This window comes from Suricata suricatta, chromosome 10 (assembly GCF_006229205.1).
Source record: "Suricata suricatta isolate VVHF042 chromosome 10, meerkat_22Aug2017_6uvM2_HiC, whole genome shotgun sequence".
NCBI lineage: Eukaryota > Metazoa > Chordata > Mammalia > Carnivora > Herpestidae > Suricata > Suricata suricatta.
In genome coordinates, this window is record NC_043709.1 from 89907355 (window position 1) to 89921643 (window position 14289).

The following is a 14289-nucleotide window of genomic DNA, read 5'->3' on the forward strand; positions in this document are numbered from 1 at the left end:
TCTGTAACAGTTGATATCTGGCTGTCCTTTTTATAATGCAGAGTGAGAACTTTCCCTACCGTGTCTGATAAATGTTGTCCAGGTTCCATTGCCAAGAATGTGTTGTCCAAAATGCCTGTTTAGTTTTTAAAGATGGAACTCCACCCTTTGCTTGGTTTTAAGTATGTATGGAATGTTATGATAGGACATAGTAGTAGTGCTGGTCAGACAAATGGAAATGGTGGGGAGACAAAAATATACATGTGAAATAAACTCAGTATTTTAATAAAGTAAAAAAAAAAGAGAGAGAGAAAGAGAAAGAGAGAGAAGGAGAGGGCCAGAGAGAGGTAGAGAGAGAATCCAAAGCAGGCTCCAGGCTCCAAACTGTCAGCACAGAGCCTGATGCAGGGCTTGAACTCACAGTGAGATAATGACCTGAGCCAAAGACAGACACTTAACCGACTGAGCCATCCAATCTCCCTATTTACATATTATTAAAGAATTATCCTTCCAGTTTTGCAGTAAGGGAAAATATTATTTCATATGTGTGTATATGTCTCCGTGTATGTATTTTCCCCCTCTTTATATAAGCAATAGTGTATTATTCACTTTTCTCACCTGCTTTCGTAGTTAACATAACCTAGGGATTGCTTCATAATTACAGATAAAAATATGCTCCATTCCTTTTAATAGCTGCCTGGTACTCCATTATGTAGTGAGCCATTGTTTATTTTACCAATCTCATATTGATGGACATTTGGGTTATTTTTTGCTTTTGCTATGTTAAGTAAAATCTCATGAATAGCTTGATGTAATCTCTCTGCATTTTTTTCCCTAACTTCAGGATTGATGCTTAGAAGTAGGACTGTAAAGTCAAAAAAGTAAATCTACATACACTTTTGCTATATTTTGGAAAATTCTCTTCCAAAGTGTTTGCACCATATTGAGTTTCCTCCAAAAATGCATGAGAATGCCCATTTTCCCCAGAGTCTCTACAACTGAGTAATGTCAGACAAAATGTGTTGTATTTTTAAACATTAAACACATTCACCAATGTTACTTCATCCCCCTCCCACGGTACCTGTGAAGTAGTTAGGAAGGGTGCTTGTGCCCTCTTATAGCTCAGACTCCATATGCTTTGCTCTGCAATATAGAAAGTGGCACCTTCAGCATATCTTTACCATTTTCTCTAGCATATTATTTTGAAATGATCTACTTACGAATATAATCAGGTATTCTCATGTCTTATAAATGCTTGGAATATGGTAGATGTTCAGTGTTTGTTATTGTTGAACTGAGTGCAAAAACTGAGGCATAATTAAACAAAATGACCTGCCAAGGACCTCATCGAAAATGGCTGAAGTGGAACCAGAACCCAGGCCTTACTTTTCTCAGACCAGAGCCCATTTGATTATACCACATATGGGAGCATAGAAAATAGCATCCGCAGAAGCCTCTGCCCTGCTTTTCAGAGCTCTACGGTCCGCGGACCTCATCTGAGCAGTGCACATCCTCCTGATGGTCTGTGGAATGGGTTCCATGAGCAGAGATGATCTTTGGCAGGCCTGCATAGAAAAAAAGAGAAAAAGGTAAAGTATAGAATTTTATGGGAAGACAACGTTAGCCATTTTTGGAGTGCCTAATTATCAAATAATTCTGAATTTTTGTGAATATATATCCTTACAATTTTTATAATTTTATACATACATATAATTTTTAGTTTCAGAAATTTTCTAAATAAAGATACTCCATCCATCCATTTGCCTCCTGATTTCTTATCTGAGAATATACTTATCTGAATTAAGAAATACAATTCTTCAAGTATACAGATGTATATATTCAACTGTTTACTGCCAATCTATTTGTAGCCCATATGTTACATATTTTAACATATGATAAAGTAACCCTTCTTTGGAAATTTACAAGGAAAATCTTATTAGCAGCAACCAAAAGTATAACAGAAAATGTTTGAGAGGAGTTTACTTTACACAATGCTCCATAAAGTGAGCAGTTTGCAGTTTTTAGTTTTGTTTTGTTTTCTATGCCCAACTATGATGTAGTAAAACGCTGTCTTCCCTCTTAGCGAAGTATATAATCCTTATTTCGGCTTCTTCTTCTCTGATGACTAAATTGGAAATTCCTCAAAGCTGTGATTCAAAGCCATAGGTGACCTTAAGGAAATGATTTTTTATATGCTACCTTTTATTTTAAGGTAACTTTTCAAATGTAGACCATGCATTCCATTAGGTTTGGCTGTCAAGCACGGCCTTCATTTGCATTTCTTCCCACTGCTATAATTTTGAGAACTGGCAGGTGACCAAAGAAGAAAAAATGTGCATCTACCATCAGAGTGCAATGTAGGCTTTTTTTATTATAATTAAGTAGCATAGATATTCATGATTAGATCAAGGTCAGAGGAGCAGAACATCAGAGCCAAGGACTTAAAGGTACAAAGAACAGAAAAATTGCTTTCTAAAGTTTTTTTTTTAAATAGTAATGGCTACAATCTTTAAGTTTTGCAATAAAACATTTAAAATAGCTCATCTGTTTTATTTTAAAATGTGCACGCCTGCTGTGTTTGCCGTGCACATTTGGACCAGGGCTTGAGGTCTCAGTTGTATTTTCATTCCAGTTTTTTTTCACCTTCCCATTTCTGCTCCTGGTGCAGAAAAGCAATTTGAACATTATAATGACAATGGATTTTTTTAAAAAGCTGAGTCTACACGACACCCCAAATTATTTGTACAGAAGGCATGAATTTTCTATTAAGTCAAACGGACTAATCCAAGGAGGTGGTGTGGTAGTTAGACGTCGATGCTTTCAACAGGATTTCCCTAACATTCGGGGATGACTCCACAGTTTGAAGGGACAACCGCGGCTCTCCTTCGGCAAACAGATTACTAGACAGTCCCTTCCCTTGCCCTCTTTAACTTACTTGGGACTCCCTCCCAGTCCAGCTGATCAGTTTAGGTGTGCAACATCCCTGCTTTTGGCCCTCTGACTTAAAACCTGTATAGTATATTACCCACTCCTTCTCAATTGCCTTGGCTAACTTTTCTCCCATGATAGCCTTCTAGCTCATGTGGAGCCCTAGGACTCATTCCTGGGACCCATGTCTTCCACACTCTTTCCTTACGTAATCACTAAGCCCACAGTTTGCAATGCCAACTGTACACCAAACACTCAAGTGCATATTGACCTCACCTTAAATTCACATATCCAACTTCTATTTGACCATCTTTTATGGTAGAAAACTTCTATTTTTCAATTTAATACATTCTTATACAGTTTATCTCCCCTTTCCCTTCATATATATGTATTATGAAATTCAGAAATAAGACTTCTAATCAAAATGTGGATTGAACATATGTTCAAACCTCTCAAAACCTCACTAAAATAAAAATACAAAGGGGGCTCCTGGGTTAAGCATCTGACTCTTGATCTCAGCTCAGATCTTGATCTCAGGGTTGTGAGTTCAAGCCCTGTGTTGGGCTCCACACTGGACGTAAAGCTTACCTAAAATAAAATAAAAAGAAATAATAATCAAATACAAATACAGAAACTAAAAGATATGAGCTCTCAAAAATGAAAAGAACAGGAAATAAGTCATTAGCAGACAAGAGATTTCATGCATTTCTTGAAGACAAGGCTCACCATTTTCACTTGGTTTTCTAATGGTCCTCTCAAACCTAACTTGACCAAAATTCAACTCCTGATTCACTCGCCTGCAGCCCAGCCTCTTTCTTGTATTCTCCATCTCAGTGTAAGTCACCAACACCCAGTTTTTTGATGGAAAAATAAGTAGTCATCCCAAAATTTTCTCTTTTGTTCAAATTCCTCCCACATCAGAAAGCACTGTCAATTGTTCAAACACACATCCTATTCTGTCCACTTCTCTTCTTTGCTGTCACTATATCCAAGTCACCACTACCTCTCATCCTCTCTCAGCTTCCTCTCGTTTTCCAAAACTTATTATCCACACAGCTACCAGACTTCCAGGGTAACTTTTTAGAAGTAACATCCTATAATACCTCTCCTCTCCATAAAATTTCTTAATGGTTTCCCATAACACTGAGGGAAAACTCCAAGCTCCTTATTTTAGCCTGTGAAGTCTGATCTCTGACCAACTCTTGGCCCTCACTTCCTTCCAATCTTTTTACTAACTGAGCTACTGCCTCATTGACCTGTACCATTCCTGAACCTCTCTCAGCTCATTTCTACCCTATGACATTCCTGGCCTATGTTTCCTCCATGTCTTTTCCCTACTTCCAGTCATTCAATCCCCAGTTCAAATTTCAACTCTTTTGGTTGTCTCTATATTCTATCTCATAATGAGTATCTGTCTTATCAGTCCATTTTGTTTTCATCGTTGAACTTGCCTGATATTTTTCTGCTTGGGTAGTGTCTCCCCCACCTGAAAGATAACTGAGGGATTTGTGAGTCTTGTTCACCACTATATTCTCAGGACCTGAGAAGCCCTTGCCACATAGTAGGCACTTAACATGTTGAATGAATGAATGATTGCTTTCACATTTGTTTGTAATCAATTATGTGCCCTTGCTGTCCTAGCTAAAATTTTAGACCTCATTCATTATCATTTCTTGCTCTTTTTAAAAAAATTTTGTAATGTTTTATTTATTTTTGAGACGGAGAGACAGAGTGTGAGTGGGGAAGGGGTAGAGAGAGAGGGAGACACAGAATCCTTCTCAGGTTCTAGGCTCTGAGCTGTCAGCACAGATACCAATAAGGGGCTCAAACCCAGGATCCGTGAGATCAAGACCTGATCCAAAGTTGGACACTTAACCAACTGAGCCACCCAGGCGCCTCAATCATTTCTTGTTCTTAACCATTTTGTTTTTGTTGTTTCATATTACCTTACCAGATATAATTTTATTTGTTTAAATAAATTCATTTTTCAAAGTGTGTATTCAGTTGAAGCCAGTGCTACTCAAAGGCTTACCCATGAAGTGATCAATGAACTGTTACTGGTATGCAACAAAATAAATATTGACACTGAGAGAAAACATGTAAGAATATTTACAGAAAGTTAAATTTTATGTCTGTTGGATTTAATAATAAAAATATCAGGATTTATATTTTATATGTCTTTGTTTTTTTATTCTTTAGGTATTACACTTTATAAATGCATTGACCATAATAGTTGAGACTTTTTTTAAAAAACTGTTTTTTAACAGAGCTAGTTTAAGAAGCAATAATCTGAACTAGTTCTCTTCAGAAATAATACAAGGGATGCCTGGGTGGGTCAGACGGTTGAGTATCTATCAGCTCAGGTCATGATCGTGTGGTTAGTGAGTTCGAGCCCCAGATCAAGCTGGCTGCTGTCAGCGCAGAGCCTGCTTCGGATCCTCTGCTCACCTCTCTTTCTGCCTTTCCATCACTTGCACTCTCTCTCTCTCTTAAAAATCAAAAAAAATTCATTAAGAGCAGATGCAAGCTTATTTTCCAACAAATAGTGATTTGCTTAAACAAGAAATGAATGATGAGTTCAAAACTGTATTTAATGTAATTACCCGAATTTAAAAAATAAAGGGAAAATAGGGAGAATATCTTTGGAAATAATCTTCCCTCCTGTGAATAGTTCTCGTCATCATAAAGCCTACTGAAAGCATAGAATAAGTTGGGTCAATGCCAGTAATATGCCCAGCACTGTTTTGCAAAAGGTGAGCAGAGAACAGGTGGATGAGCAACAGAGGCAAGATCTCAAGGAAATGTCAGGGAGTTAAGCCTCCTCACCCAGAACTGTTCAAATTCAGTCTCCAGGCTGTTCATCAAGACATTCTCAGTTCTTGTCTTACAAAAATCTTAAGTAAACTAATTGAAATAGCTAGGAAAGTCTCATAATAGAGCAGGTCTTCCTGCAATAATAAAAAGATGTCCCTATTCTTTCCTAAGAGACACAACCACTCACAGGTGCTTCTGTTCCCTTGGCCCTTTCGGTCCCTGGGCTTTCATCTGTGTCTGGCAATAGTGACTACGGAGATGAGCGCATAGGAGATGCAATTATTCCGACATACTTCCACTTGACCTCAACACACTTCACAGAGGCCACCAAAGAGCCACTGCTGTAATCATTCTTGGTCACTACCAATTTGGGCTGGATTTGATTCAGTGACTTAGAGGTTAAAGGTTCCATATTCAATTACCAGGCCCCCAGCTTCCTCAATTAATCAAAGCCTGACATAATAGGTCTATTACAACTCTTAGAAGAGATCAAATCAATATAATCACTCTATAACCATAAAAAGAAATATTAATAAATATTCTTTATTTAAACATAAAAACCAATACTCTCTGGCATTTAAACGAATTTGGCTAGAATGTATTTCATCTAGCATTTTATTGTGGGAAACTTGAACATAAACAAAATGACAATCAAACTATACTCTGAGTTTCTATAGTGGCCTTCTTTGGAGAAACTCAAACATTTTTACATTTATTATATCATTTATCCTTCAACCATGGTTTGGTGTCTGTGTAATTTGTGGAAGGACTTATCTGGTCAAGGGAGTGCTATGAAAAACTGTAACGATTATGATGGCACAGCTGAATTGCTAACTAAACGGAGAGTGGGGGGTAGTCTCTTATCTGTTATTGTATCAGGAAGTCCTAATGGAGTCAAAGAAAAGGTGGAATCTGAAAGATCATAAAAAAAATTAAGAGTGAGGCTGCAAATCACTAGCGGTAAGTGACTGCTAACATCTGAAGCAATAAAGTGCTTCTGATGCCAAAGTGACAGCCATATAAACCCAGAGGAAACCACTGGAAAAGTCAAAAGCCAGCTAATCCAATCTGAACTTTTAGTGACACTATCAACATCTATAAAGTCATTTGAAGAGTTCAAAGTTTAACCTTACATCTGAAATTCAAGGATAAAGTCAAAGCGGAGAATACATTTTGCTTCATCTCCATGTCAAAATAAGAAACCACCCTCTACCTGACAAGTGAGGATTATTTATATAACAGTTTATACTAAAAAAATAGAAATAGTTCTTTGTGTTAAGGCTGTAAAAGAAAGTTCTGGTTGTCTTATTCATTAATGAGTTAGACTTCTAAGAGATTGTGGAATTTCTTACTTTGGTGTTTTATTTTGTCACCTTTCTTCTCTTTTTAGTATGTTCCCATTGATCTTCCCTTTTTCATTTTTTACAGAAGCTGTCAAGCACCACCTTGGGCTGGTCACCAGGATGCCAGAGCCCTTGTCAGAAGCTCGTTCCTTTGAATCCAACCCCTTGGGTGCCAAAACCTTCTCGCTCACTTTACTGCCCTTCATCTTTGCAACTGTCATCTTTCTGACTGACATCTTCGAAAATTGAAGAACAATTTCTTTACTAATACATAATATTTCAAATTAATTGCAGGTTACTCCCTCTTGACAACCTTTGGGGTATTTGTTAATGCACTGAAAACATGCTGTCTGCGATACTGCCCTCTTACCGGAGACGCGCCAAGCTGGCTGGACCACGCCAAGACGAAAAATGGCGGCTGCTACAGTGAGCTTCACGTGGAAGACACAAAATCTTTCCTCACTCTTCTGCCTCTCTTCATTTTTCAGCTCCTTTACAGAATATGCATCATGCAGGTAAGGAGGGGTAGTGAATACTACTCCCAAAACAATAAAAGGATTGCATGTGAACCTTACCAGTGACTATTTTCATCCCAAGAATCTTCTCGTATACTTTGTCAGGGAATTATCATATAAATACTTCTCATCATTACAGGCTCTAGTCCGAAGAGACAAGCGGGGTCAGCGGAGGCACACCTAAGGAGAACCTAGTGTGTGGTTTCTCCTGTAAAACTAGAAATGTCTTTCGGAAATTGCAGACAATATTTCAGAGTGCATAGTCACAAGACATTAGAGCAATGCAGGGAAATATGAAATCTATGGGCAACCATCCAGCCTTTTTTTAGCCAAAGGTTTTGCCCTCCTCCTTCATTAAGCCTTTAAAAGTCGGTACTAACACGTAGCTAACTTCACTGATTTAAGTACCACCTCCACTGTACTCTTAAGTATATGTACTAATGAGCAAGTGATTCTTTCCCCACCCACCCTTAGTTCCTTGGTGATTCAGTCCCTATGCTGTGGGAAAATGAGAGGGAAAAACAACAAGTCCGAAGTAATTCTAGGTGATAAAAAACAATTTTAACATGATAGTGGTCAAAGACTAACTTACTTATGAAGAAATATAAGTGATTATAAAGTCTTTGAAAAAATTCAGTCAGAACTATATTTGCTGTTCGCCCACAACTTGAAATTTAAATGGCTAATGATCTGAGTTATATTCATAAATCTTAGAGCAACAGAGCTGAAAAGAAACTTAGAGACTAACTTACTCAACTACTTTGTTTGTTGAAGAGGAAACTGATCCTTAGGAAAATTAAGTGATTTTGGAAGAGATGGCTATGTCACACAGTTAACTACACGGAAAGGAAAAACAAATCTACCTGCTGACTCTTAGTATAATGCTTGCCCTAGCAGACCAGGGGTCAACAAATTCCTGCCTGCAGCCCAAACCCACCTGCTGCTTTTATTTATTTATTTTTTTGCATGTCCTGTAAGATAAAATGGTTTTTATATTTTTACATGCTTGAAAAAAATCAGAAGAAAAAACTATTTTATGACACATGAAAATTCTATCAAATTCAAAATTCAGGATCAATAAATAAAGTTTTATTGGAACACAGCCATTCTATGTCTTCTTATGCATGAAAATAGTAGGGTCCAGTGGTTGCAATGGAATCAGCATGTGGAAATATTTTCTGTCTGACCCTTTGCAAAATAGTTTGCCAAGAACCCTTGATATAAACAATGCACGAAAGCTAGGCTGATTTAGTAGATTCAACCTCCCTTCTGACCCCACAGTAGGAGCTAGCACAAAAAGACAAAAATACTACCAATGTATATGATCATCAATATCATAAACATCTTAAAGTGATAACAATAATAAGTACAAAATGACTTACGTGGTCGACAGCTAGCCTCAAACCTTCTGTACAATCAGCACAATGCAGCGACACTTGATTCTTTTTATTAAATTCGAGCCTTTTCTGCAAACTGCCATAACTTTTTTAATCTGACATAAATTACCATATGTTTCAATAAACCAATTTTTAACAATCTCACTAAATCTAGATGCCAAGTTATTGATCACAGCTCCTAAAAGATGACATCATAGTATCTCATTTAATTCCCACGGGGAGTTTACAATGGCTCATATTATGATGCTAAATCTGAGGCTCAGAGACAGTAAGCAATTTGTGACTTGTCTACTAAAAAAAAAATGGCATCTCCACTCAGGGCTGGTACCAACAATCACACTTTGCTATTACCCACAGCGGCTCTGTTGCAGCCGGGTTAAAAATCTCTGACATAGACCTACAGGTTCCAAAGCTATACACAGTAATATTATGCCAGAAATTTTTTCAAAAAAGTTTAGAATGTGCTTCTCAAGGGAGGCAGAGGAAACTTCCAATGGGACTGGCTGAAATTAGATTTTTACCTTCAGATGAAATAATCACCAGCATAAAGGCAATCAAAGTGCCAAGAATAAAACATCCTAGAATTCCATATTTTAAATTTAGTAGCCATTATTGACCTTCAGTTCCAAGACATACATTTAAAATATGTTGATATTAAGGCTGATGATGTTGCCATTTGACATTACTGGCCACTCAAAGGTGAAAATGAATCTCTATTGACAGCAATTATTTCTGAATACTCAGAGGCTTGCATGAAATAAAAGTATTTAAAATTTTAAAAGGGGATGATTTCAGAACTTGAGGCAGAACCAGAAATGATTTCAAGCTTTCAAGACACTGGAGCCTTTTCTTAGATTAGGCAATATATTAATATTGCTTCACTAAAGATTAATAGTACATTCGCCACATTATTAAGTTAACAGGTTTCTGTGTCTGTGATTCATGCCGATAATAACTTTATTCCTATTAACAATAATTCTCATCTGAAATCAGTAACAGAAACTTCCAAGTTATGCTGGGAGCCTTTCAGTCTTGGAGCAGATCTGCTGCTAGCACTTTTTTTTTAAAAACATCATTCATCTTCCTCTGATTGGGGGCTACGTGCTTAATAATTTTATTAGACTAGAGCAGAACTTGCTAATTTTCCCCTTCAGTCTTGCCATCTGCATTTAACCAAAGCCATCCTTGTTTATAATCCTAAAGGTCAAATTAAAGATTGGAAGATAAATTATCACTAGGACAAATTTTATATAGAAAGAATGTCCCTGAAAATACGGTCCGTTCCTGGGTTTAGGCAGTTAACGTTGCAATAGGCTCATTTTACAAGCAGTGGAATCGTTACCAGCTGTACTTGCGACTCTGACTCCTCTGCCCTCTCAAACAGCGCGGCTGAGGACGGAGGAGTGGGTGAAAGTTTCAAACACGAAGTTCCCGTCCGGGTGTTTGAGCAGGGCTGGCTCCCAATACGGGATAAGGCGGAAATCTCGCTGTAGTGAGGGCATGGCCAGAAAAATGGTTTGGTGAATCCATTCCTTCAGGACAAGACCCGGGGTGACTTCCTCTCCAAGCCACTTAGCAGTTTTGTGTTCCACTGGGAATTAAAGAAATACTGTGCACTATGAATAATAATGAGTGATTGCAACAAAGTTCACAACTAGGAAGGCGAAGAGATGCCCTTTTTCCTGTGACACTGCGCTTGTTAACAAGAGGTTTGGAATTCGTGAAGGGGTTCCAAGTTAGGGTTAGGCTTTCAGTATTAGGGTTATTTAAAAAAAATTAATGTTTATTTATTTTTGAGAGAGAGACGCACAGAGACAGTGCTTGAGCTGGGGCGTGGCAGAGAGAGAGGGAGACAGAATCCGAAGCAGGCTCCAGGCTCTGAGCTGCCAGCGCAGAGCTCACTGGGGTTGAACTCAGGAACCACAAGATCTTGATCTGAGCCCAAGTCCGATGCTTAACCGCCTGAGCCACCCAGGTGCCCCAGAGCTTTTTAAAAATGAAGAAATTCTGGCACTATACTGAGTGCTTGGGATGGGATAGAAGTTTTCTTTGTTTTCGTTTTTTGGATTTTAGGAGGTTTTATTTTTCATTTCTTACCTGCTAGTTTATTATGCAGACCTTTTCATGCGGCTCCCTCTGTGGTCCACCCATGTCACACACTTAGTTTAAAACGAGTGTGTAAACACAGGTATATATTTTTCTCTATTTTCGTGTGTGTTACTTGGCTCATTTTAGAGGTTAAGTCAATCCAAAGAGACCACAAAGACAGCCAGCTATGAGTGCTGGGTTTCTACCCTGGGCCCCTCTTCTTAGTAAAAATCGTTCCTATTTATTTTGCCACCAAACGAGATGCTGTTTGAAGGACTTTTCTCTAGCCCCCAATTTTTTTCATCAGGGTAAAAACAAACATCCTTAATACTTGCTAGTGGTTTTTAGTTTATTGTTTGGGGAAAAAGCCTATTTGCTTTTATGCAAAGCTATATATTTTTTATGTTATCTGCTTTCTTATGTGTCATCCTAAGCACAAAATTAAGGCCACATTTACTCTCTATAAGAAAAGTAAGAAGTTAGACTAGATAACAAAAGATTTCCCCATAAAGAATCAGTAGAATTGTCAACAGACTAAACAGAACTCATACTGCCTTTTGTCAGTTCATAATCGGGACACTGCAGACCTGGGGACATCCAGCTCATCTGCCACAGAGCATGTGTAGGGGCCAAGGACGTCATCATAGGATGCTGTCTCCAAAGTTAAGCCACTTTCTTAATGCCTGGCACATTTCCCCCTCACATACAGATTCCTTCAGGATATTATGTGCAGACCATGAACTCCAACCTGAATGTGGATGGATTTCTCCTGCCAGTTGCAGTAATGAATGTCATCAGCATCCTACCACTACTAATTCTGGCTCCTTTTATGGAGTATTTCAGCACCTACCTCTTTCCCTCTAAGAGAGATGGATCGTTTCTGTTGGCATGCATTAGTAAGTACAACTGACCATCTCAGGTGAATTGTTTGCAACTTGTTAAAATAAACAGCACACAGCTAAGATCTAAGGTAGCTATATGTTGGGGAGTAGAGACCAACGCTGACAAATCGGGAGGCAAGTGAATGCAAGAGTCATAAATGCAGCTCCTCAAGTCTCTCTGCAGACATCAGTGCCCCCTTTTCTTCCCATCCTTTCACGCCTCCTCAGAGGCCACCACTAAAGACACAGTGAAACTTCCAATACCACCGAATGGCCTATCTCTCCTCAAGTGAGGCCGTCTTTACTCATAAATCAGTGCTGACTATGTTTTTAAAACTTAACACAAAAAAAGGGCACCTGGGTGGCTCAGTCGGATATGTGTCCAACTCTTGACTTTGTTTCAGGTCATGATCTCATAGTTCATGAGTTCGAACCCTGCTTTGGGTTCTCTGCCGTCAACACAAAGCAGATCCTGCTTTGGATCTTCTGTCCTCCTCTCTCACTGCCTCTGGCCCTCTCATGCTCGCTCACTCTCTCTCTCTCTCAAAAATAAAGTCAAGATTAATTAATTAATTAACAAACTTAAAAAATTAACACAGGTAATGAAACCCAAAAATAATGGCTGGCTATACTCAGGAGGCATTAGTCTTTGAACCAGTAGCAAAATTACTTAAAGATTAGGACTGTGACTCATAGCTTCTCATAGCACTTATTCAAATAGTAAGATACCTAGCAATAATTTTCAAAGTTTTTCCAGTTTTATTGATCTTCCAGCTTAACTGACATATAAGATTGTGTAAATTAGAGGTGTGCAATGTAATGATTTATACATGGATGTATTGCAAAGTGTTTACCATGATAAGGTTAGTTAACTCATCCTTTACCTCACATTATTGCTGCTTTCTTATCGTTATGGTGAGAACGCTAAAGCTCTCCTCTCATTTTTTAAAGTGAAAAAAATTAGGTCCTCTTACTTAGAAGACTTAGAAGATCAGTAGAACCGTAAAATAAAATTTCTCCGCTTGCAGTGGGAGAAAAGGAGCCGAAGTCCGTTCTGACCACACCCTCCTCTGCTTCGCTGGGGTTCCTCAGGCACCGCCATGGAACAGGAAGGATGGTAGAGCAAAACCAGGCTCGACCCCAGAAAAGAGCTGGGTCTCAGCCTCTGCTCTGTGGCTAAGCTGGAGGTGGGCGACCTTGAAAATCTACTTAGCCTTTCTTGTCCTCTAGTTTGCTTTTTCTGTTCACTGAGGGGTACATCCTCCGTAAATTTGGGGTCCCTTTGTTCTGAAAGACGTTTAAAATCACTTCCACGACGACAGAGCCTGAAGCATACTCCTGACACACAGTGAAAGCTCTGTAATTGTGAACGAGAACTAAGTCATCATGTGTAGGGGACAGCTCTAACTGATGGGGATAAACCAAAGACAAAGGCAGTTTAAACACTTAAGAAATATCATGTTATGGTAACCTAATGTCGTAGTGTCTACTCGAGAAATAAGTCCATTGAATAGTTAGGGTTGGGCATCTGGAAGATTCTCTTCTCTTGTTAACCTATTTTTGTGTGTAATTCTTCCTTTTTAGAGATCCTTTTAGTAATCTGTTATAGTTTGGGTTGTTTTTCTGTTTGTAGAAGTTACTTTTAGGGAGTGTGCTTCTTGTTACTTACCAAAGCCATTGACAAGATCACTTCAGATCACATGACAGGGTGGATTTATAATTTACCTTAGTTTATCTTGTTATCTCCAGTTATAGAGGCCTTTAGCAAATAAGCTTTTTTGATTTAGTTCTAAAGAGGCAAACCCTAACATTGTTTATTGTAATAGGTTTTGGCAAACTATACATCTAATAGTTTTTGACAATCCTTAAATCTTAAAAAGTGCTTTTTGGTCTGCTAATGTAGAAATTCCAAAACCAGTATTTAGTGAAAGCCCAACACTGTTTCAAGATAAAAACAAAAAGCAAGACCTTGTACATACCTTCAGCAAGTACACTATTAAAACAGAATGAATGCAGGACAAAATGGGGATGAATTTATATTGCAAAATGCCAAAAACTTCGGTAATCTTGTCTATTATGATGTAAAACCAGTCTGGGTCTCAAATTATGCTTAATTTCTAATTTTAAAAAAATTGGGCTGTTTTAGGAAAATATGCTATACAACATGGCTGAAAGAACTACATTAGAAATACTGCCTAAAAATAAGATATCTTAAGTTCATTTTAAATATGAGCAAATTTCTCTTGGACAATTCTCCACTCTTGCATATTTAATCATGTCTATTCTTTAAAAGGGGTATGTTTTTTTATGGATGGAGGAAAGTTAGGCAGCATTATCTAACATA

The 14289-nt window shown here is 38.1% G+C and overlaps 1 protein-coding gene across 1 annotated transcript in view; it reads left to right on the plus strand.

The window, feature by feature from the left end:
• SLC15A5 (solute carrier family 15 member 5) overlaps window positions 1-14289 on the plus strand; it is an 82071-nt gene that overhangs the window by 13269 nt on the left and 54513 nt on the right. Inside the window, exons 4-5 of the mRNA XM_029954701.1 lie at window positions 7359-7579; window positions 11774-11960. Of these exons, the coding sequence (XP_029810561.1) occupies window positions 7359-7579; window positions 11774-11960 (408 nt within the window). The remainder of the gene's footprint in view (window positions 1-7358; window positions 7580-11773; window positions 11961-14289) is intronic.